At 42.7% G+C, this 21,923-nt stretch overlaps 3 protein-coding genes across 5 annotated transcripts in view; all 3 read left to right on the top strand.

The window, feature by feature from the left end:
- LOC310635347 (uncharacterized protein) overlaps positions 1–21,244 on the top strand; it is a 114,314-nt gene extending 93,070 nt beyond the window's left edge. Inside the window, exons 1-2 of one of the 3 annotated variants that reach the window (XM_083354183.1) lie at positions 11,279–12,466; positions 17,552–21,244. In XM_083354183.1, the coding sequence (XP_083210309.1) occupies positions 18,162–19,877 (1,716 nt within the window). In that variant the 5' untranslated portion in view covers positions 11,279–12,466; positions 17,552–18,161 and the 3' untranslated portion in view covers positions 19,878–21,244. Of the gene's footprint in view, positions 12,467–16,740; positions 16,808–17,551 lie in introns of those variants that run through there. The other 2 variants (XM_083354182.1, XM_083354184.1) reach the window with 2 other exon arrangements.
- LOC310635356 (uncharacterized protein) lies at positions 5,950–10,228 on the top strand. Its single transcript, XM_083354205.1, has 2 exons — positions 5,950–6,059; positions 6,791–10,228. The coding sequence occupies exon 2, from the start codon at positions 7,395–7,397 to the stop codon at positions 8,721–8,723; it is 1,329 nt and encodes a 442-aa protein (XP_083210331.1). The 5' UTR covers positions 5,950–6,059; positions 6,791–7,394; the 3' UTR covers positions 8,724–10,228.
- LOC310635363 (uncharacterized protein) lies at positions 12,409–16,057 on the top strand. Its single transcript, XM_083354216.1, has 2 exons — positions 12,409–13,902; positions 14,969–16,057. Exons 1-2 carry the CDS (start codon positions 13,044–13,046, stop codon positions 15,055–15,057), a joined length of 948 nt encoding a protein of 315 aa, XP_083210342.1. The 5' UTR covers positions 12,409–13,043; the 3' UTR covers positions 15,058–16,057.
- Positions 21,245–21,923: the final 679 nt, after the last annotated feature.

Genomic DNA, 21,923 nt, shown 5'->3' with positions numbered 1-21,923 from the left:
ATGAATGTTAGAGGTTAAAATAGATTTCTGATGTTGTCATGGTAATATATGAGCTGGGGGGTTTTTGTTTTTGTTTTTGCTACTTTCTGTTGTCCTGTGCCCATTTTTTTAAACAATAATGAACCTAACCCATTCATATGAATCTTGCAGATAAAGAGAATGCCAAGAAGAGCACTCTGGACAACAGAGAATAAGAAGCAGCATTAAAATGCAAAACAACCCATTCAAAATCTCTCTCACTTCCTCCAGAAAGTGTAAGAACAAGGGAGAGAATAACGAACAAACTTTTGAGCTGGAAAAAATAGGTTATGTGCAACTGAAGGAAACATTACACGAGACGTCAAGAGGGATAATATCCAAGTTAAAAAAAAAGTGGAAACAAAATAGGAGTCAGTGGAAAAGAAAAGGTCCTTTGGATAGCCAAAATGGACAGGCATTAATTAAAATCTGTGAGGAATAAAAGAGCAGCTTGAATCAAAGAACCGTCAGGTAAGAGCGCAGAAACACTTTTGACCACCTCAAGAATCTAAGAATTGGAAAACCCCCACAGAATGCCTAATGTGGGGAAAATAGAGGTTGCATATCGGAACGGATTATGCAAAAGTGGATCCACCCACTAAAAAGTGATACAGATAATTGGAGTATGGCAAAAACTTTATTCAGAATAGCTCCCTCATGATTCATGGAAGGGCACATACCGGAAAGAGCTCTACTAGTGCTCCAAATGTGGCAAACATTTTAGTATGCACACCAATCTGGTGAGACACAAGAGCACTAACACAGGAGAGAAACCATATGAGCGTCCTGATTGCAGGAAAATGTTTCAGTCAGAATTCCTACCTGGTACTCCTATGGGAGAGAAACCATATGAGTGCCAAGATTGTGGAAAAGGTTTCAGTTGCAACTCCTACTTGGTGGAACATCGGAGAACTCACACTGGAGAAAAAACATACCAGTGTGCGGGTTGTGAGGAAACTTTCGGTCAGAATTCCAACCTGGTGAAACACCAGATGACACATATGGCAGAGAAACCATATGAGTGTTCAGATTGTGGGAAAGGTTTTAGTTGCAAATCTGAACTGGTGAAGCACCAGACGACTCACACAGGAGAAAAACTGCATGAGTGTCCCGATTGTGGGAAAAGTTTCCCTCGGAATTCCAAGCTGGTGAGACACCAGAGAACTCACACAGGAGAGAAACCATATGAGTGTCTTCATTGTGGGAAAAGTTTCAATCAGAATTCCAACCTGGTGATACATGAGAGAACTCACACAGGAGAAAAACCATTCAAGTGTCTGGATTGTGGGAAAAGCTTCAGTCAGAATTCCTACCTGGTGAGACACCAGAGGATACACACAGGAGAAAACCCATATGAATGTCCTGATTGTGGGAAAAGTTTCATTCGAAAATCCAACCTGGTTAAACACCAGAGGACTCACACAGGAGAGAAACCATATAAGTGTCCAGATTGTGGGAAAAGTTTCCGTCAGAGTTACTACCTGGTGATACACCAGAGGACTCACACGGGAGAGAAACCGTATGAGTGCCCAGAGTGTGGAAAAGGTTTCACTTGCTATTCCTACCTGGTGGAACATCAGAGGACTCACACAGGAGAGAAACCATATGTGTGCCCAGATTGTGGGAAAGGTTTCTATCGAAAATGTCACCTAGTGAAACATCAGTCAACTCACATAGAAGAGAAACCATATAAATGTCATGATTGTGGGGAATGTTTCAGTCAGAATTCCTACCTGGTGATACACCAGAGGATTCACATGGAAGAGAAACCATATAAGTGTGTAGATTGTGGGAAAAACTTTAGATTGAATTCTGACCTGGTGATACATCAGAGGATTCACACGGAAGAGAAAACATATAAGTGTGTAGATTGTGGGAAAAATTTCAGATGGAATTCTCAGCTGGTGATACACCAGAGGACTCACACAGGAGAGAAGCCGTATGAATGTCCGGATTGTGGGAAAGATTTTAGTAGTAGGTCTAGCCTTATAAATCATGTAAGGTTACACACAGGAGAGAAACCATTCAAATGCCCAGATTGCGGAAAATGTTTCACACATTATTCTGCCTGTTTCACACACAAGAAATTACACAGGGAAAATTTGATTTGTGCAGAGAAATGTTGAATTTCATTTCTCTAATAGGCCAGCTGAGAAACTAAACTTTTAATTTCTTGACATATTCTTTTTAACCCAGTGTGTTTTAGTATCAAACAGGGAGATCTGAGCTTCCTTTCTCTGGCCCAGTGTGGTCCTTCCCTTCCACAGAGTCAAGAGGAACTGCTGTGCTGGGACAGCGAAAGTGAGCTTGCATCTGTGTTAAGTGTATTTGCCGCCTTGAGCTATTTCTACACATAAATATATTGTTTGTTACGAAAATGTATATGCCAACCAACTCACAGTGAGTGGGCGGCTTGCAGTAATAAAACCTTAATACAGAAACTAATAAATGGCATATGTTGCAAAATGGCAGCGTTCAAAGCCTCCACCTTTGCCCTCAAATACAGGGCACCTCTAGCAAGGTCGATGGCGTTTCAATGGTCATGGAATCCCCAAAAGGTGATTCTTGCTTTTCTTCAAATTAGAAATTAGCCAGGCCACTTGACCCTATTATGGCCCTACTTGTGCCATTCTTGTTCAAAAGTGGTCATCTTTCTCCTTGCAAAGAGTTAAAATGGAGAAGTTAACCACAGGATTAGATCTTCCTTGCTTTACCAAAGACTACAAGGATAATGGCCTGGGATACTTCAGGAGTAAGAGTGTCTCCCAGCGCAGGATCTGCAGTGGAAAAGGTTCACTTCTTAGCTCCTGTCAGACAGCAATAGTTAAGGGAAAGGCCAAGTCCGTGTCTTCCCTATCTGACCTGGCTGAACAAATAGATGCAGAAATAATAAAAGTGGGACATTAATGACAGGTGACTCAGTGCTCAGAATGTAGTATTGCTGGCTGACTCTGCCCACAGCCTGGCATAAAGTTAACTCAGCCTAAGTCGAGAGTGCTATAAATCACAGTGGGGTGGTGTATTAATTCCAAGTGCAATTGCTACCATAAAGAAAAAGCTCTAAATGAGATGACCAGCATCTTCAATTGCACCTGTAAAGAAACAAACCTGGGGCAGCTCCCACCACAAAGATGTGACATGGGCAACCTAGAGGCCCTCACTACTTTGTGCGTTGGGGCATTCTGGGCCAGTTAAAAGTTTCCGGGTGGTCCAGGGCAGTGATCCAAACTGGAGGTGACCAAGGCATGATTGAGCCCTGGGCAAGGACTCCCTGGTCTAGGAAAGGACACAGTTGTTGCACCAGATACACCTCTACAAAGCCCCTCCCCCACCTAGGATCTTCTCAAGCAGGAGCCATGAGTCCAGGAGGATCCCCAAGGAGATCACATGACCCCAGGACACTGAAACTTACAAATATGAGTCAATTGCCAAGTCATAATTTTGATCACCTGATAAGGGGGATGCTGCAAAAGCTGTAAGTGTGAAAAATGGTCATAAGTCAGTTTTTTAGCTCTGCTGTAAGTTCAGGTGGTCGCTAAGTAAAATGGTGTAAGACCAGGACTATCTGTACATAATAGGGTATAGTAGGATGGATGGTCTCTGCTTGTGGTTTCCTGTAGATCTTAGAAAGCAGCAGTGTAAGGCTTTTCTCCCGCAGCCTCCCGAATTGTGAGAGTGGAACCAGTGTGGGGAAAAGAACTTAATTGTTTTTACAGAACTATGAGAAGACATGCCAGTCTGTGAAGAAAATAAACTGTATATATTTTAATCTCATGAGCCTAGCTTGAACTTTGGGAATTGTATCTAAGAAGGTCTCTTGCTACTCTGAAAACCGGTCCTAACCAGAATTTACTGATAGGACAGCAACTTTAGAGAAAACCCCTAGGAAATAACAGCCATAATAGGTAATTTGTAAATAACGGCCAGGGGTGATAGAATTAGGGGAATGGGAGAAGTAATGGGGGGGGAGATAATATATTCACTTTAGAAGCTCTGGATAGGTTACGATGTTATGATTACAGCATGATCACTAAGCCAATGAAGAAGGTGTGGGAGGTAAATTTGTAATGGCAATGGTGGAATGTAAAGAACAAATACTGAGGATTTGAGGTGTGTGCACTGTGTGCTTGCATGCACAAGGAGCAGCCCGCTTGCAAAGGAGTAGAAATAAATTACCATGGTTTTGGAACTTTTGGCTCGTGATTGTTTATTTCAACTAGACAACGAATCCTACACCAGCCATGGAGACAGAAGTAGAACGACCGTAATACAGTGCCTCCCATTTGCAATCCCCAAAGTCTGTTCATAAGGATATCATGGCAGATGATAGAGTATTGAAACCTGATGAGAGGTCTAGGAGGGACAAAATGGTGGTACCCCGTCTATCTCGAGGCCTCCAAAAGTCCATGAGAGTTGCAACCAATGCCGTTTTGGTGATGTGCCCCGGGCTGAACCTAGACCAAGAAAGGCCCAGTTGTCTTTCTCCTGCACAGCCCTTTCTGCAGGTGGGAAGGTCAGAGCTGCAAGCAGAGGGTGAGTTGAAGTTCCAGGCTGCCAGCCTTTCATTGCCCTCTTCAGCTGCACTGAGAAAAGATCTTAGTTTGCAAGAATGATTTGAACTCTTCTGCCATGAAAACCTGTCATGATTTTCTGATGCACAGCAAACTGCTGTTGAAAGTATGAAGCTGGCCAGGACGCCAACTGTCCAGAGGAGGAGAAATGACTTTTCCAGCCCTCTCCTGAGTTTGGAAAACAAATGTAGGTAGTTCTCAGATTGTGACAGCAATTTGAGCCCAAATTTCCATTTCTTAGCAGGGATGGAGCACCAGTAGGAAATATGGTGCTTGTTAGCTAAACATGGAAGTAAAAGAAAATAAAATCACTGTCAGAACGCATATATTATTAAGGGGAACTCTCATTCTATTTTTTCTTTCTGCCATTGTTTGGTGGGGGAGGAGGGAAAACGCTGCGGGCTGATTATGTTCTCTATCACTACAATGTATCTCTCTCCCTCTTTCTGCACACCCTGCTCTTTGAATTGTTTGTCCCTTGATGTCACCTTGGGGAGGAGTAAGAAATGAGCCCCCAGTCATCTGGTTTCTCTCTCGTTTTGGAAGGGAAGGTGCGAAGCCACAACTACGAGCCTCAGAAAGAACGGTGTTATCAGCAACTTTCCCACAACGGACTTAACACCTGAGGATTGGCCCATTCAAATTGACTGGATGAACTATTGGGGTGGAGTTTGCTGGGGACTCTTTTAACGTATTGATATGAGCGGAAAACCCTCAGATCCAGTCTGTTATGCCTGCTATAAGCTTCTAATAAAAGTTCCTTTTGGAGGAAACTGCTTCCACAAGTTCTGCTTTCTTAGGACGAGGTATTGAAGTCGGCCCTGACAGTCCCAGATGAGACAAGGGGTCAAGCTTCGCTAACATGCAGAGGCAGCTTTCGAGGAGTTATCCTCCACCCCGAACCCCCAAGATGAAAAACTGGCTGGAACAATCTTCAGCAGCCCTCAAAGGAACTGCATTTTCTCCTTGGCTGTTCTACATAATGATAGGACACTTTCCTTGGAATTAGTTGCAGGAAAAGGGACAATGACTGCCCTCTTGGGAGATCCGAAAGAAAAGGTTTAGGATAGATTGTCATGGAGAAACGCTGTGGATGTGCTCGGTGGGAGTCGAATACGACTTGATGGCCTCTAAAGAAACACGGAATCAGTCAAAACACCTTGCAAACGCTTTAGATAGGACGAGCGTGCTTTTCAACCTTATGTCGCTAGATGGCGCTCTAAGAGAAGCAGCGCTCGTACCTAGAAAGCAGAGAATACACCTCTGTACACAGCAGCCGCATCGCTAGTGCCAAAATCATACCGGAGGGAGAGCGGTTGAGCCGGAACAAATTGAAACGATAGAGGACTGGATTGCTAGAGAGGATTTTGGGGAAAGGGCAGAGGATTTTCCTCTTCCTCAGGTATGGCCGGTTGATGGCGTAGCTGGTGCTTCTTCTGCTGTCTCGACGGTCGAAGCGGCTCCTGGGAGGTGAGTGGAGGGCAGGTCGGAGGAGAAGCCGGGAGCAAGTCGGGCTCTTTGGTTTCCTCCGCGGTGTGGAAGCAGCGAAGGGACGAGGTTGAAAGATGTCGGCTACTGCTGCATATTCTTTCTCTCTCCCCAAATGTTATGATCCTTCTGCTGCCTGATTTAAAACTACTGCCTATGATTTCCTGCTGGGAGGTGGGAAAATTGGGACATTTAAAAAATCGTTATTTCATGTTTTTTAACAGCTGCCTCTCTCGGTCTTCACTCCTTGTGATATTATTGACATGTTTTCCTGGCAAGTGAGGACTTTCGGGAGTAAAACGGGTGCTTTAAATCTTGCATAGACTCTGGGCACCGTTTCATCTGTTAGTGTCCCCAGCTTTCTAAAATTAAGTGAATCCACTTCTGAAACATTTTGAAGGTCCCAAATACACATAGTTTCTATGTATATAAATTTATAGGTGCATATTTATGTGTGTATATATATGTATCTGTATAGACCTCAGTATTTTCAGGTATTTTTTGTAACAACTATTTTTAATGATAATTTGTGATTTACCTAAGCGAAGAAGAGAATTCCATGATTTGAAATATGAGTGCATACTTGAACTTTGATTTTGATAATCTCCTTTGTCTCTGATGAATCATAATGAATCTTAGAGGTTAAATTAGTATTTTGATATCTTTGCTTTTTCATAGTAATATATGGATGTTTGTTTGGTTGTTTTTCACAGGTTCAGCAGCCATTTTTTAAACAATAAGGAAACTAATCCATTAACACGAATCTTATAAAACAAGATGCCAAGAAGAGCACTCTGGACAACAGAAAATGAGAAGCAGCATTAAAATGCAAAACAAATCATCAATCAAAAGGGATTCCATTTTCTCCAGAAAGTGTTAAAACTTTTCTCCTTCCTTAGCAGATAGAGGGAGACAAAGGAGAGAATAACAGGAACAGAATTTTCAGGTAGAAAAAATAGATTATGTGGAACTCAAGAAAATATTTCATGAAAATCTACAAGGCATTAATGAAAGCATTTGAGGAAGGAAAGTGTCTTAGTCAAAGCACCACCAGACAAGAGATCAGAAATATTTTTGGCCTTCTCATGAATCCAAGAATATCAATGTTGGCAAAATCCCACAGAGTGCCTATTTTGGGAAAAACATGGATTGTAGATCACATCTAATTTTTCCATAAGTCCATCCACCGCTTGAAAACCCATACAAATATTTGGACTGTGGCAAAAACTACTCAGAACAGCACTCCCATTATTCATGGAATGACCGATACAGGAAGAGCAGCTCTACCAGTGCTCCGAGTGTGGCAAACCATTTAGCATGCACACCAATCTGGTGAGACACAAGAGGACTCACACTGGGGAGAAACTCTTTGAATGTCCTTTTTGTGGGAAAAGTTTCAATCAGAATTCCAGGCTGGTAAAGCACCAGAGGACTCACACAGGAGAGAAACCATATGAATGTTTGTATTGTGGGAAACGTTTCAGTCAGAATTCCCATCTTGTTATACACAGGAGGACTCACACGGGAGAAAAACCATATGAGTGTCTGGATTGTGGAAAAAGTTTCAGTCAGAATTCCAACCTGGTGAAACACCAGAGGACTCACACAGGAGAGAAACCATATGAATGTCTGTATTGTGGGAAAACTTTCAGGCTTAATTCCAAGCTGGTGATACACCAGAGAACTCACACAGGAGAGAAACCGTATAAGTGTATGCATTGTGGAAAAAGATTTAGTCAGAATTCCAACCTGGTGATACATGAGAGAACTCACACAGGAGAAAAACCATATCAGTGTCTGGATTGTGGGAAAAGTTTCAGTCAGAATTCCTACTTGGTGGGACACCAGAGGATACACACAGGAGAAAACCCATATGAATGTCTTGATTGTGGGAAATGTTTTGTTCGAAAATCCAACCTGCTTAAACATCAGAGGATTCACACAGGAGAGAAACCATATAAGTGTCCAGATTGTGGGAAAAGTTTCAGTTGGAATTCCATCCTGGTGGAACATCAAAGGACTCACACAGGAGAGAAACCATATGAGTGTCCTGATTGTGGGAAAGATTTCTCTCGGAAATGTGACATGGTGAAACATCAGAAGACTCACACAGGAAAGAAACCATATGAGTGTCCTGATTGTGGAAAATGTTTCAGTCAGAATTCCTACCTGGTGAAACACCAGAGAATTCACACGGAAGAGAAAAGTTATAAGTGTGTAGATTGTGGGAAGGATTTTGCTCGGAAATGTGACATGGTGAAACATCAGTCTACTCACATAGAAGAGAAATCATATAAATGTCCTGATTGTGGGAAATGTTTCAGTCAGAATTCCTACCTGGTGATACACCAGAAGATTCACACAGAAGAGAAAACACATAAGTGTGTAGATTGTGGGAAGAATTTCAGATGGAATTCTCAGCTGGTGATACACCAGAGGACTCACACAGGAGAAAAGCATTATGAGTGTCCGGATTGTGGGAAAGATCTCAGTAGTAGGTCTAGCCTTATAAATCATGTAAGGTTACACACAGGAGAGAAACCATTCAAATGCCCAGATTGTGGAAAATGTTTCACATATTATACTACCTTTTTCAGACACAAGAAATTACACGGGCAAAATTTGATGTGTGTAGAGGAATGTTGAATTTCATTTCTCTAATAGGCCAGCTGAGAAACTAAACTTTTAATTTCTTGACATATTCTTTTTAACCCAGTGTGTTTTAGTATCAAACAGGGAGAAGATCTGAGCTTCCTTTCTCTGGCCCAGTGTGGTCCTTCCCTTCCACAGAGTCAAGAGGAACTGCTGTGCTGGGACAGTGAAAGCAAGCTTGCATCTGTGTTAAGTGTATTTGCTGCCTTGAGCTATTTCTACACATAAATATATTATTTGTTACGAAAAAGTATATGCCAACCAACTCACGGTGAGTGGGCGGCTTGCAGTAATAAAACCTTAATACAGAAACTGATAATTCACATATGTTGCAAAATGGCAATGTTCAAAGCCTCCATGTTTGCCCTCAAATACGGGGCACCTCTAGCAAGGTCGATGGCGTTTGAATGGTCATGGAATCCCCAAAACGTGATTCTTGTTTTTGTTCAAATTAGAAATTAACCAGGCCGCATGGCCCTACTTGTGCCATTCTTATTTAAAAGTGGTCATCTTTCTCCTTGCATAGAGTTAAACTGGAGAAGTCAGCCACAGGATTAGATCTTCCTTCCTTTACTGAAGCCAAGGAGGATAATGGCCTGCCATATTTCAGGGGAAAGAGTGTCTCACGGGGCAGGGTCTGCAGTGGAAAAGGTTCACTTCTTAGCTCCTGTCACACAGCAATAATTAAGGGAAGGGGCTAGGTGCATGGCCACCCTATCTGACCTGGTAGATGCAAAATAATAAAGGGACAATAAAGAAAGTTGTCCTGTTGGCCCAGTGATTAGAATGCCCACAGCCTGGCATTCGATCCTGAGAGGGTTCAAAATTAACTCGGCCTTCCATCTTTCTGAGATCAGTAAAATAAGAACGCAGATTGTTGGGGAGAATATGCTGACACTGGAAGCCAAGAGTGTGATAAAGCACAGTGGGGTGGTGTATTAATTCCAAGGGCAATTGCTACAGTAAAGAAATAGCTTTAAATGAGATGAGCAGCATCTTCAATTGCACCTATAAAGAAAGAAACCTGGGGCAGCTCCCACCACAAAGATGTAACATGGGCAACCAAGAGGCCCTCATTACTTTGTCCGTTGGGGCATTCTGGACCAGTTAGAAGTTTCCGGGTGGTCCAGGGCAGTGATCCAAACTGGAGGTGACCAAGGCATGATTGAGCCCTGTGCAAGGACTCCCTGGTCTAGGAAGGGACACACTTGGCGCACCAGATACACCTCTGCAAAGCCCCTCCCCCACCTAGGATCTTCTCAAGCAGAGCCATGAGTCCAGGAGGATCCCCAAGTTGTGCAGCAGCTCAGTCGACAAAGGAGATCACATGACCCAAGACACTGAAACTCACAAATATCAGTCAATTGCCAAGTGTCATAATTTGATCACCTGACAAGGGGGATGCTGCAATGGTTGTAAGTGTGAAAAATGGTCATGTCACTTTTTTAGCCCTGTTGTAACTTCAAATGGTTGCTAAATAAAATGGTATAATTCCAGGACTATCTGTACATAATAGGGTATCGTAGGATGGATGGCCTCTCCTAGTGGTTTCATGTAGATCTTAGAAAGCAGTGTAAGGCTTTTCTCCCCGGGCCTCCTGAATTGAATTGAATTGAATTGAATTGATTACATTTATATGCCGCACTTCTCCCTAAGGACTCAGGGCGGCTCACAACAATGAAAAGTTAAAAACATAAAATACAAAATTTAAAAAAGAATTAAACAATAAATGTAATAAATACATAACAACCCAATAAAACCAACTTTAAAGCTATAGTCAGTCGAGGCCCGATTGTTGAAACATCCATGTTTTCAGGTCACGGCGGAAGGACCGAAGGTCAAGGCCCATCCGCAGCTCCGGAGGCAACTCCTGACTCCACACCGAGTGGAAGAAGCCTGGGAAAAAGAGCTTATTGTTTTTACAGAACTATGAGATCACATGGCAGCCTTGAAGCAAATACATTGAATATATTTTAATCTCATGAGCCTAGCCTGAACTGAGAATTGTATCTAGGAAGGTCTCTGCTACGCTGAAAACCGGTCCTAACTACAATTTACTGATATGAGAGCAACTTTAGAGAAAACCCCTAGGAACTAACAGTCATAACAGGTAATTCGTAAACAAGGGACAGGGGCGATAGAATTAGGGGAATGGGAGAAGTAATCTGGGGTGGAGATAATATATTCATTTTAGGAGCTCTGGATAGGTGTGATGACACAAGGGGTCAAGCTTAAATTTTACAGCTTCGCGAAGTTGCAGAGGCAGATTTCCAGGAGTTATCCTGCACCACCAAACCCCAAGTTGAAAAACTGGCTGGAACAATCTTCAGCAGCCCTCAAGGGAGCTGCACTTTCTCCTTGGCTGTTGTACATAATTTAGCTGCACTTTCTCCTTGGCTGTTGTACATAATTTATTAGTTGCAGGAAGACGGACAATGACTCCCCTCTTGGAAGACCCGAAAGAAAAGGTTTAGGATAGATTGTCATGGAGAAACGCTATGGATGTGCTCGGCGGGAGTCGAATACGACTTGATGGCACCTAAAGAAACACGGAATCAATGAAAACACCTTGTACACGCTTAAGGGAAGAGATAGGACGAGCGTGCTTTTCAACCTTACGTCACTAGATGGCGCTCTAAGAGAAGCAGCGCTCGTATTTAGAAAGCAGAGGATACAGTTCTGCACACAGCAGCCGCATAGCTAGTGCCAATATCATACGGGAGGGAGAACGGAACGAATTGAAATGATAGAGGATTGGATTGCTAGAGAGGATTTGGGGGAAAGGGCACAGGGAAATCCTTTTCCGCTTCCCTTATGGGAGAAAGATGGCGTCGGGGTAGTCTCTTCCGCTGTCTCGACAGTCCAAGCGGCTCCTGGGAGGTGAGTGGAGGGCAGGTCGGAGGAGAAGCCGGGAGCAAGTCGGGCTGTTTGGTTTCCTCCGCGGTGTGGAAGCAGCGAAGGGACGAGGCTGAAAGATGTCGGCTGCAGCTGCATATTCTTTCTCTCCCCCCAAATGTTATGATCCTTCTGCTGCCTGATTTAAAACTGCTACCTGTGATTTCCTGTTGGGAGGTGGAAAAATTGGGACATTTAAAAAATCTTTATTTCATGTTTTTTAACAGCCTGCCTCTCTCGCTCTTCACTCCTTGTGAATTGACATGTTTCATTGACATGTTTTCCGGGCAAGTGAGGACTTTCGGGAGTAAAACGGGTGCTTTAAATCTCGCATAGGCTCTGGGCACCGTTTCATCTGTTAGTGTCCCCAGCTTTCTAAAATTAAGTGAATCCACTTCTGAGACATTTTGAAGCTACCAAATACACAGAGTTTCTATGTATATAAAAACCTGGCTCTTTGAGCTATCTGGTCTGGACTGAGGGGTTTAATGTTTTTAAATTGTGATTTTAATTTTTTTGTGGCTAGACTTAATTTAATTTTATTTTAATTTTATATTGTATTGTTTTTAAATTTTGCCTTGTAAACCGCCCGGAGTCCTTTGGGAGTAGGGCGGTATATAAACCGAATAACTAAATAAATCAATAAATATTTATGTGTGTATATATATGTATTTTTATAGACCTCAGTATTTTCAGGTGTTTTTGTAACAACTATTTGCAATGATAATTTGTGATTTACTTAAGCGAAGAAGAGAATTCCATGATTTGAAATATGAGTGCATACTTGAACTTTGATTTTGGTAGTCTCGTTTGTCCCTGATGAATCATAATGAATCTTAGAGGTTAAATTATCATTTTTATTTTTTTGCTGTTTTCACAGGTTCAGCAGCCATTTTTTAAACAATAAGGAAACTAATCCATTAATATGAATCTGATAGACAGAGATGATGCCAAGAAGAACATTCTGGACAACAGTGAATGAGAAGCACCATTAAAATGCAAAACTAAACATCATTTCTTCCAGAAAGGATTGAAACTTTTCTCTTTCCTTAGCAGATGGGGGGTGACAAAGGAGAAAATAAAAGGAACAGAGTTTTCAGGTAGAAAAAATAGATTATGTGGAACTCAAGAAAATATTGCATGAAAAAGTACAAGCTATTAATGAAAGCATTTAAGGAAGGAAAGTGTCTTGGATCAAAGGACCACCAGACGAGATCAGAAATATTTTTGGCCTCCTCATGAATCCACGAATATCAGTGTTGGAAAAATCCCACAGACTGCCTATTTTGGGAAAAACACAAATTGTAGATCACATCTGGTTTTTGCATGTCCATTCACCCCTTGAAAACCCATACAAATATTTGGACTTTGGCAAAAGGATTACTCAGAACAGCACTCCCATTATTCATGGAATGACCAATGCAGGAGGAGCAGCTCCACCAGTACTCCCAATCTGGCAAACGATTTAGCATGCACACCAATCTGGTGAGACACAAGAGAACTCACACTGCAGAGAAACTCTTTGAATGTCCCATTTGTGGGAAAAGTTTCAGTCATAATTGCAAGCTGGTGAGTCACCAGAGGACTCACACGGGAGAGAAACCGTATGAGTGTCTGTACTGTGGGAAAAGTTTCAGTCATACTTCCAACCTGTTGATACACCAGAGGACTCACACTGGAGAGAAACCGTATGAATGTCTGTATTGTGGGAAAAGTTTCAGGCTTAATTCCAAGCTGGTGATACATCAGAGAACTCATACAGGAGAGAAACCGTATGAGTGTCTGCACTGCGGAAAAAGATTCAGTCAGAATTCCAACCTGGTGATACATGAGAGAACTCACACAAGAGAAAAAACATTTAAGTGTTTGTATTGTGGGAAAAGTTTCAGTCAGAATTCCAACCTGGTTAAACATCAGAGGACTCACACAGGAGAGAAACCGTATGAGTGCCCAGAATGTGGAAAAGGTTTCACTTGCTATTCCTACCTGGTGGAACATCAGAGGACTCACACAGGAGAGAAACCATATGTGTGCCCAGATTGTGGGAAAGGTTTCTATCGAAAATGTCACCTAGTGAAACATCAGTCGACTCACATAGAAAAGAAACCATATAAATGTCATGATTGTGGGAAAAGTTTCAGTCAGAATTTCAACCTGGTGAGACACCAGAGGATACACACAAGAGAAAACCCATATGAATGTCCTGATTGTGGGAAAAGTTTCATTCGAAAATCCAACCTGGTTAAACACCAGAGGACTCACACAGGAGAGAAACCATGTAAGTGTCCAGATTGTGGGGAATGTTTCAGTCAGAATTCCTACCTGGTGATACACCAGAGGATTCACATGGAAGAGAAACCATATAAGTGTGTAGATTGTGGGAAAAACTTTAGATTGAATTCTGACCTGGTGATACATCAGAGGATTCACACGGAACAGAAAACATATAAGTGTGTAGATTGTGGGAAAAATTTCAGATGGAATTCTCAGCTGGTGATACACCAAAGGACACACACAGGAGAGAAGCCGTATGAATGTCCGGATTGTGGGAAAGATTTTAGTAGTAGGTCTAGCCTTATAAATCATGTAAGGTTACACACAGGAGAGAAACCATTCAAATGCCCAGATTGCGGAAAATGTTTCACACATTATTCTGCCTGTTTCACACACAAGAAATTACACAGGGAAAATTTGATTTGTGCAGAGAAATGTTGAATTTCATTTCTAATTGGAAGCCCAGCTGAGAAACTAAACTTTTAATTTCTTGACATATTCTTTTTAATCCAGTGTGTTTTAGTATCAAACATGAGGGAGAAGATCTGCGCTTCCTTTCTCTGGCCCAGTGTGGTTGTTCCCTTCCACAGAGTCAAGGGGAACTGCTGTGCTGCGACAGCGAAAGTGAGCTTGCATCTGTGTTAAGTGTATTTGCCGCCTTGAGCTATTTCTACACACACAGAATTTACTGATATGATAGCAACTTTAGAGAAAACCCCTAGGAAATAACAGCCATAATAGGTAATTTGTAAATAACGGCCAGGGGTGATAGAATTAGGGGAATGGGAGAAGTAATCGGGGGGGGGGGGGGGGAGGAGAGATAATATATTCACTTTAGAAGCTCTGGATAGGTAACGATGTTACGATTACAGCATGATCACTAAGCCAATGAAGAAGGTGTGGGAGGAAAATTTGTAATGGCAATGGTGGAATGTAAAGAACAAATACTGAGGATTTGGGGTGTGTGCACTGTGTGCTTGCATGCACAAGGAGCAGCCAGCTTGCAAAGGAGTAGAAATAAATTACCATGGTTTTGGAACTTTTGGCTCATGATTGTTTATTTCAACTAGATAACGAATCCTACACCAGCCATGGAGACAGAAGTAGAACGACCGTAATACAGTGCCTCCCATTTGCAATCCCCAAAGTCTGTTCATAAGGATATCATGGCAGATGATAAGAGTATTGAAACCTGATGAGAGGTCTAGCAGGGACAAAATGGTGGTACCCCGTCTATCTCGAGGTCTCCAAAAGTCCATGAGAGTTGCAACCAATGCCATTTTGGTGATGTGCCCCGGCCTCAACCCAGACCAAGAAAGGCCCAGTTGTCTTTCTGCTGCACAGCCCTTTCTGCAGGTGGGAAGGTCAGAGCTGCAAGCAGAGGGTGAGTTGAAGTTCCAGGCTGCCAGCCTTTCATTGCCCTCTTCAGCTGCACTGAGAAAAGATGTTAATTTGCAAGAATGATTTGAACTCTTCTGCCATGAAAACCTGCCATGATTTTCTGATACACAGCAAACTGTTGTTGAAGGTATGAAGTTGGCCAGGACGCCAACTGTCCAGAGGAGGAGAAATGACTTTTCCAGCCCTCTCCTGAGTTTGGAAAACAAATGTAAGTAGTTCTCAGGTTGTGACAGCAATTTGAGCCCAAATTTCCATTGCTTAGCAGGGATGGGGCACCAGTAGGAAATATGGTGCTTGTTAGCTAAACATGGAAGTAAAAGAAAATAAAATCACTGTCAGAATGCATATATTATTAAGGGGAACTCTCTCTTTCATTCTATTTCTTCCTTCTGCCATCATTCGGCGGGGAGGGGGGAAAACACTGCGGGCTGATTATGTTCTTTATCACTACAATGTATCTCTCTCCCTCTTTCTGCACACCCTGCTCTTTGAATTGTTTGTCCCTTGATGTCACCTTGGGGAGGAGTAAGAAATGAGCCCCCAGCCATCTGGTTTCTCTCTCGTTTTGGAAGGGAAGGTGCGAAGCCACCACATCACTACGAGCCGCAGAAAGAACGGTGTTATCAGCAACTTTCCCACAACGGACTTAACACCTGAGGATTGGCCCATTCAAATTGACTGGATGAACTATTGGGGTGGAGTTTGCTGGGGACTCTTTTAACCTATTGATCTGAGGGGGAAACCCTCAGATCCTGTCTATTATGTCTGCTATCAGCTTCTAATAAAAGTTCCTTTTGGAGGAAACTGCTTCCACAAGTTCTGCTTTCTTAGGATGAGGTTTTGAAGTGGGCCCTGACAATCCCAGATGAGACAAGGGGTCAAGCTTCGCTAACATGCAGAGGAAGCTTTCGAGGAGTTATCCTGCACCCTGAACCCCCAAGATAAAAAACTGGCTGGAACAATCTTCAGCAGCCCTGAAGGGAGCTGCACTTTCTCCTTGGCTGTTGTACATAATTTCCCCCCTAGGACACTTTCCTTTGATTTAGTTGCAGGAAGAGGGACAATGACTCCCCTCTTGGGAGACCCGAAAGAAAAGGTTTAGGATAGATTGTCATGGAGAAACGCTATGGATGTGCTCGGTGGGAGTCGAATACGACTTGACGGCCCCTAAAGAAACACCGAATCAATGAAAACACCTTGCAAACGCTTCAGGGAAGAGATAGGACGAGCGTGCCTTTCAACCTTGTGTCACTAGATGGCGCTCTAAGAGAAGCAGCGCTCGTATTTAGAAAGCAGAGGATACAGTTCTGCACACAGCAGCCGCATAGCTAGTGCCAATATCATACGGGAGGGAGAACGGAACGAATTGAAATGATAGAGGATTGGATTGCTAGAGAGGATTTGGGGGAAAGGGCACAGGGAAATCCTTTTCCGCTTCCCTTATGGGAGAAAGATGGCGTCGGGGTAGTCTCTTCCGCTTTCTCGACAGTCGAAGCGGCTCCTGGGAGGTGAGTGGAGGGCAGGTCGGAGGAGAAGCCGGGAGCAAGTCGGGCTCTTTGGTTTCCTCCGCGGCGTGGAAGCAGCGAAGGGACGAGGCTGAAAGATGTCGGCTGCTGCTGCTGCATATTCTTTCTCTCTCCCCAAATGTTATGATCCTTCTGCTGCCTGATTTAAAACTGCTGCCTGTGATTTCCTGCTGGGAGGTGGAAAAATTGCGACATTAAAAAATCGTTATTTCATGTTTTTTAACAGCTGCCTCTCTCGGTCTTCTTGTGATATTGACATGTTTTTCGGGGAAGTGAAGACTTTCGGGAGTAAAACGGGTGCTTTAAATCTCGCATAGACTCTGGGCACCGTTTCATCTGCCAGTGTCCCCAGCTTTCTAAAATTAAGTGAATGCACTTCTGAAATATTTTGAAGCTCCCAAATACACAGAGTTTCTATGTATATAAATTTATAGGTGTATATTTATGTCTATATATATGTATCTTTATAGACCTTAGTATTTTCAGGTATTTTTTGTAACAACTATTTGCAACGATAATTTGTGATTTACTTAAGCAAAGAAGAGAATTCCATGATTTGAAATATGAGTGCATACTTGAACTTTGATTTTGATAGTCTCCTTTGTCCCTGATGAATCATAATGATTTAATATATTGCCCTGTTCACCGCTCTGAGTCCTTCGGGAGAAGGGCGGTATAGAAATCAAATTATTAAATTAAATTTAAATTAAATAATGAATCTTAGAGGATAAATTAGCATTTTGATATTTTTGCTCTTTCATAGTAATATATGGATGTTTCTTTTTGCTGTTTTCACAGGTTCAACAGCCATTTTTTAAACAATAATGAACCTAATCCATTAATATGAATCTGATAGACAGAAATGGTGCCAAGAAGAGCATTCCGGACAACAGAGAATGAGAAGCACAATTAAAATGCAAAACTAACCATCATTTCTTCCAGAAAGTATTGAAACTTTTCTCTTTCCTTAGCAGATGGAGGGAGACAAAGGAGAAAATAAAAGGAACAGAGTTTTCAGGTAGAAAAAATAGATTATGTGGAACAAGAAAATATTGCATGAAAAAGTACAAGGCATTAATGAATGTATTTGAGGAAGGAAAGTGTCTTGGATCAAAGGACCACCAGATAAGAGATCAGAAATATTTTTGGCCTCCTCATGAATCCACGAATATCAGTGTTGGAAAAATCCCACAGACTGCCTATTTTGGGAAAAACACAGATTGTAGATCACATCTGGTTTTTGCATAAGTCCATTCACCCCTTGAAAACCCATACAAATATTTGGACTGTGGCAAAAGCTTTACTTGGAACAGCACTAACATTCATGGAATGACCAATGCAGGAGGACCAGCTCCACCAGTACTCCCAGTCTGGCAAACGATTTACCATGCACACCAATCTGGTGAGACACAAGAGAACTCACACTGCGGAGAAACTCTTTGAATGTCCCATTTGTGGGAAAAGTTTCAGTCATACTTCCAACCTGTTGATACACCAGAGGACCCACAGTGGAGCGAAACCATATGAATGTCTGTATTGTGGGAAAGGTTTCAGGCTTAATTCCAAGCTGGTGATACATCAGAGAACTCATACAGGAGAGAAACCGTATGAGTGTCTGCACTGTGGAAAAAGATTCAGTCAGAATTCCAACCTGGTGATACATGAGAGAACTCACACAAGAGAAAAACCATTTAAGTGTCTGTATTGTGGGAAAAGTTTCAGTCAGAATTCCAACCTGCTTAAACATCAGAGGTCACACACAGGAGAGAAACCGTATAAGTGTCCAGATTGTGGGAAAAGTTTCATTCGGAATGCCAACCTGGTTAGACATCAGAGGACTCACACCGGAGAGAAGCCATATAAGTGTGCAGATTGTGGGAAAAGTTTTCGTGAGAGTTACTACCTGGTGATACACCAGAGGATTCACACAGGAGAGAAACCGTATGAGTGCCCGGAGTGTGGAAAAGGTTTCAGTTGTTATTCCTACCTGTTTAGACATCAGAGCACTCACACAGGAGAGAAACCATATGAGTGTCCAGATTGTGGAAAGGATTTCTCTTGGAAAGGTGACATGGTGAAACATCAGAAGACTCACACAGAAAAGAAACCATATAAGTGTCCTGATTGTGGGAAATGTTTCAGTCAGAATTCCTACCTGGTGGTACACCAAAGGACTCACACAGGAGAAAAACCATATGAGTGCCCAGATTGTGGAAAGGATTTCCCTCGGAAATGGAACATGGTGAAACATCAGAAGACACACACAGAAAAGAAACCATATGAGTGTGCTGATTGTGGGAAATGTTTCATTCAGAATTCCTACCTGGTGATACACCAAAGGACTCACACAGGAGAAAAACCATATGAGTGCCCAGATTGTGGAAAGGATTTCCCTCGGAAATGGAACATGGTGAAACATCAGAAGACTCACACAGGAAAGAAACCATATGAGTGTCCTGATTGTGGGAAATGTTTCAGTCAAAATTCCTACCTGGTGACACACCAGAGAATTCACACGGAAGAGAAAAGATATAAGTGTGTAGATTGCGGGAAGAATTTCAGCTGTAATTCTCAGCTGGTTATACACAAGAGGACTCACACAGGAGAGAAACCATATGAGTGTCTGCATTGTGAGAAAAGATTCAGTCAGAATTCCAACCTGGTGATACATGAGAGAACTCACACAGCAGAAAAACCATTCAAGTGCCCTGATTGTGGTAAATGTTTCAGTCAGAATTCCTACCTGGTGCGACACCAGAGGATACACACAGGAGAAAAGCCATATGAATGTCCTGATTGTGGGAAAAGTTTCATTCAAAAATCACTCCTGGTTAAACACCAGAGGACTCACACAGGAGAGAAGATGTATGAGTGTCCGGATTGTGGGAAAGCTTTCAGTAGTAGGTCTAGCCTTATAAATCATGTAAGGTTACACACAGGAGAGAAACCATTCAAGTGCCCAGATTGTGGAAAGTGTTTCACATATTACACTACCTTTTTCAGACACAAGAAATTACACAGGCAAAAATTGATGGGTGTAGAGGAATGTTGAATTTCATTTCTCTTTTCTAGATGGAAAAAATAATAAAGGGGGAACATTTATGACAAGTGTCCTGTTGTCAGTGGTCAGAATGCAGTGTTGCTGGCTGACTGTCCACAGCCTGGAATTCGATCCTGATGGGGCTCGAAGTTAACTCAGCCTTCCATCCTTCTGAGATCCGTAAAATGTGAACCCAGATTGTTGGGGAGAATATGCTGACAGTGTAAGCCGAGAGTGCTATAAAGCACAGTGGGGTGATGTATTAATTCCAAGGGCAAATGCTACAATAAACAAATAGGTTTAATTGTGATGACCAGCATCTTCAATTGCACCTGTAAAGAAACAAACCTGGGGTAGCTCGATGTGATATGGGCCACGTAGAGGCCCTCATTACTTTGTGTGTTGGGGCATTCTGGACCAGTTAGAAGTTTCCGGGTGGTCCAAGGCAGTGATCCAAACTGGAGGTGACCAAGGCATGATTGAGCCCTGTGCAAGGACTCCCTGGTCTAGGAAAGGACACAGTTGGGAAAAAGCCCCTCCCCCCATGATCTTCTCAACCAGGAGCCATGAGTCCAGGAGGATCCCCAAGGAGATCACATGACCCCAGGACACTGAATCTTACAAATATGAGTCAATTGCCAAGTCATAATTTTGATCACCTGACAAGGGGGATGCTGCAAAAGCTGTAAGCGTGGAAAATGGTCATAAGTCAGTTTTTTAGCTCTGTTGTAACTTCAGGTGGTCGCTAAATAAAATGGTGTAAGTCCAGGACTATCTGTACATAATAGGGTATCGTAGGATGGATGGCCTCTGCTAGTGGTTTCCTGTAGATCTTAGAAAGCAGCAGTGTAAGGCTTTTCTCCCGCGGCCTCCCGAATTGTGAGAGTGGAACCAGTGTGGGGAAAAGAGCTTAATTGTTTTTACAGAAGTATGAGAAGACATGCCAGTCTGTGAAGAAAATAAACTGTATATATTTTAATCTCATGAGCCTAGCTTGAAGTTTGAGAATTGTATCTAAGAAGGTCTCTTGCTACTCTGAAAACCAGTCCTAACCAGAATTTACTGATAGCAACTTTAGAGAAAACCCCTAGGAAATAACAGCCATAATAGGTAATTTGTAAATAACGGCCAGGGGTGATAGAATTAGGGGAATGGGAGAAGTAATGGGGGGGGGGGAGATAATATATTCACTTTAGAAGCTCTGGATAGGTTACGATGTTATGATTACAGCATGATCACTAAGCCAATGAAGAAGGTGTGGGAGGTAAATTTGTAATGGCAATGGTGGAATATAAAGAACAAATACTGAGGATTTGGGGGGTGTGCACTGGGTGCTTGCATGCACAAGGAGCAGCCCGCTTGCAAAGGAGTAGAAATAAATTACCATGGTTTTGGAACTTTTGGCTCGTGATTGTTTATTTCAGCTAGACAACGAATCCCACACCAGCCATGGAGACAGAAGTAGAACGACCGTAATACAGTGCCTCCCATTTGCAATCCCCAAAGTCTGTTCATAAGGATATCATGGCAGATGATAGAGTATTGAAACCTGATGAGAGGTCTAGCAGGGACAAAATGGTGGTACCCCGTCTATCTCGAGGCCTCCAAAAGTCCATGAGAGTTGCAACCAATGCCATTTTGGTGATGTGCCCCGGCCTCAACCCAGACCAAGAAAGGCCCAGTTGTCTTTCTCCTGCACAGCCCTTTCTGCAGGTGGGAAAGTCAGAGCTGCAAGCAGAGGGTGAGTTGAAGTTCCAGGCTGCCAGCCTTTCATTGCCCTCTTCAGCTGCACTGAGAAAAGATGTTAATTTGCAAGAATGATTTGAACTCTTCTGCCATGAAAACCTGCCATGATTTTCTGATTCACAGCAAACTGTTGTTGAAGGTATGAAGTTGGCCAGGACGCCAACTGTCCAGAGGAGGAGAAATGACTTTTCCAGCCCTCTTCTGAGTTTGGAAAACAAATGTAGGTAGTTCTCAGGTTGTGACAGCAATTTGAGCCCAAATTTCCATTGCTTAGCAGGGATGGGGCACCAGTAGGAAATATGGTGCTTGTTA

Source organism: Vipera ursinii (genome assembly GCF_947247035.1).
Source record: "Vipera ursinii genome assembly, chromosome: 2".
Taxonomy (NCBI): Eukaryota; Metazoa; Chordata; class Lepidosauria; order Squamata; family Viperidae; genus Vipera; species Vipera ursinii.
This window is presented reverse-complemented; position numbering and strand designations above follow the sequence as displayed.

Bases quoted from the DNA above. Each gene is read 5' to 3' on its own strand.
- LOC310635356 (XM_083354205.1), top strand. From the start codon at position 7,395: ATGCACACCAATCTGGTGAGACACAAGAGGACTCACACTGGGGAGAAA.
- LOC310635363 (XM_083354216.1), top strand. From the start codon at position 13,044: ATGCAGGAGGAGCAGCTCCACCAGTACTCCCAATCTGGCAAACGATTT. The intron at 13,903-14,968 runs GTAAGTGTCCAG...TATTTCAACTAG, and splicing joins TCACACAGGAGAGAAACCAT to ATAACGAATCCTACACCAGC.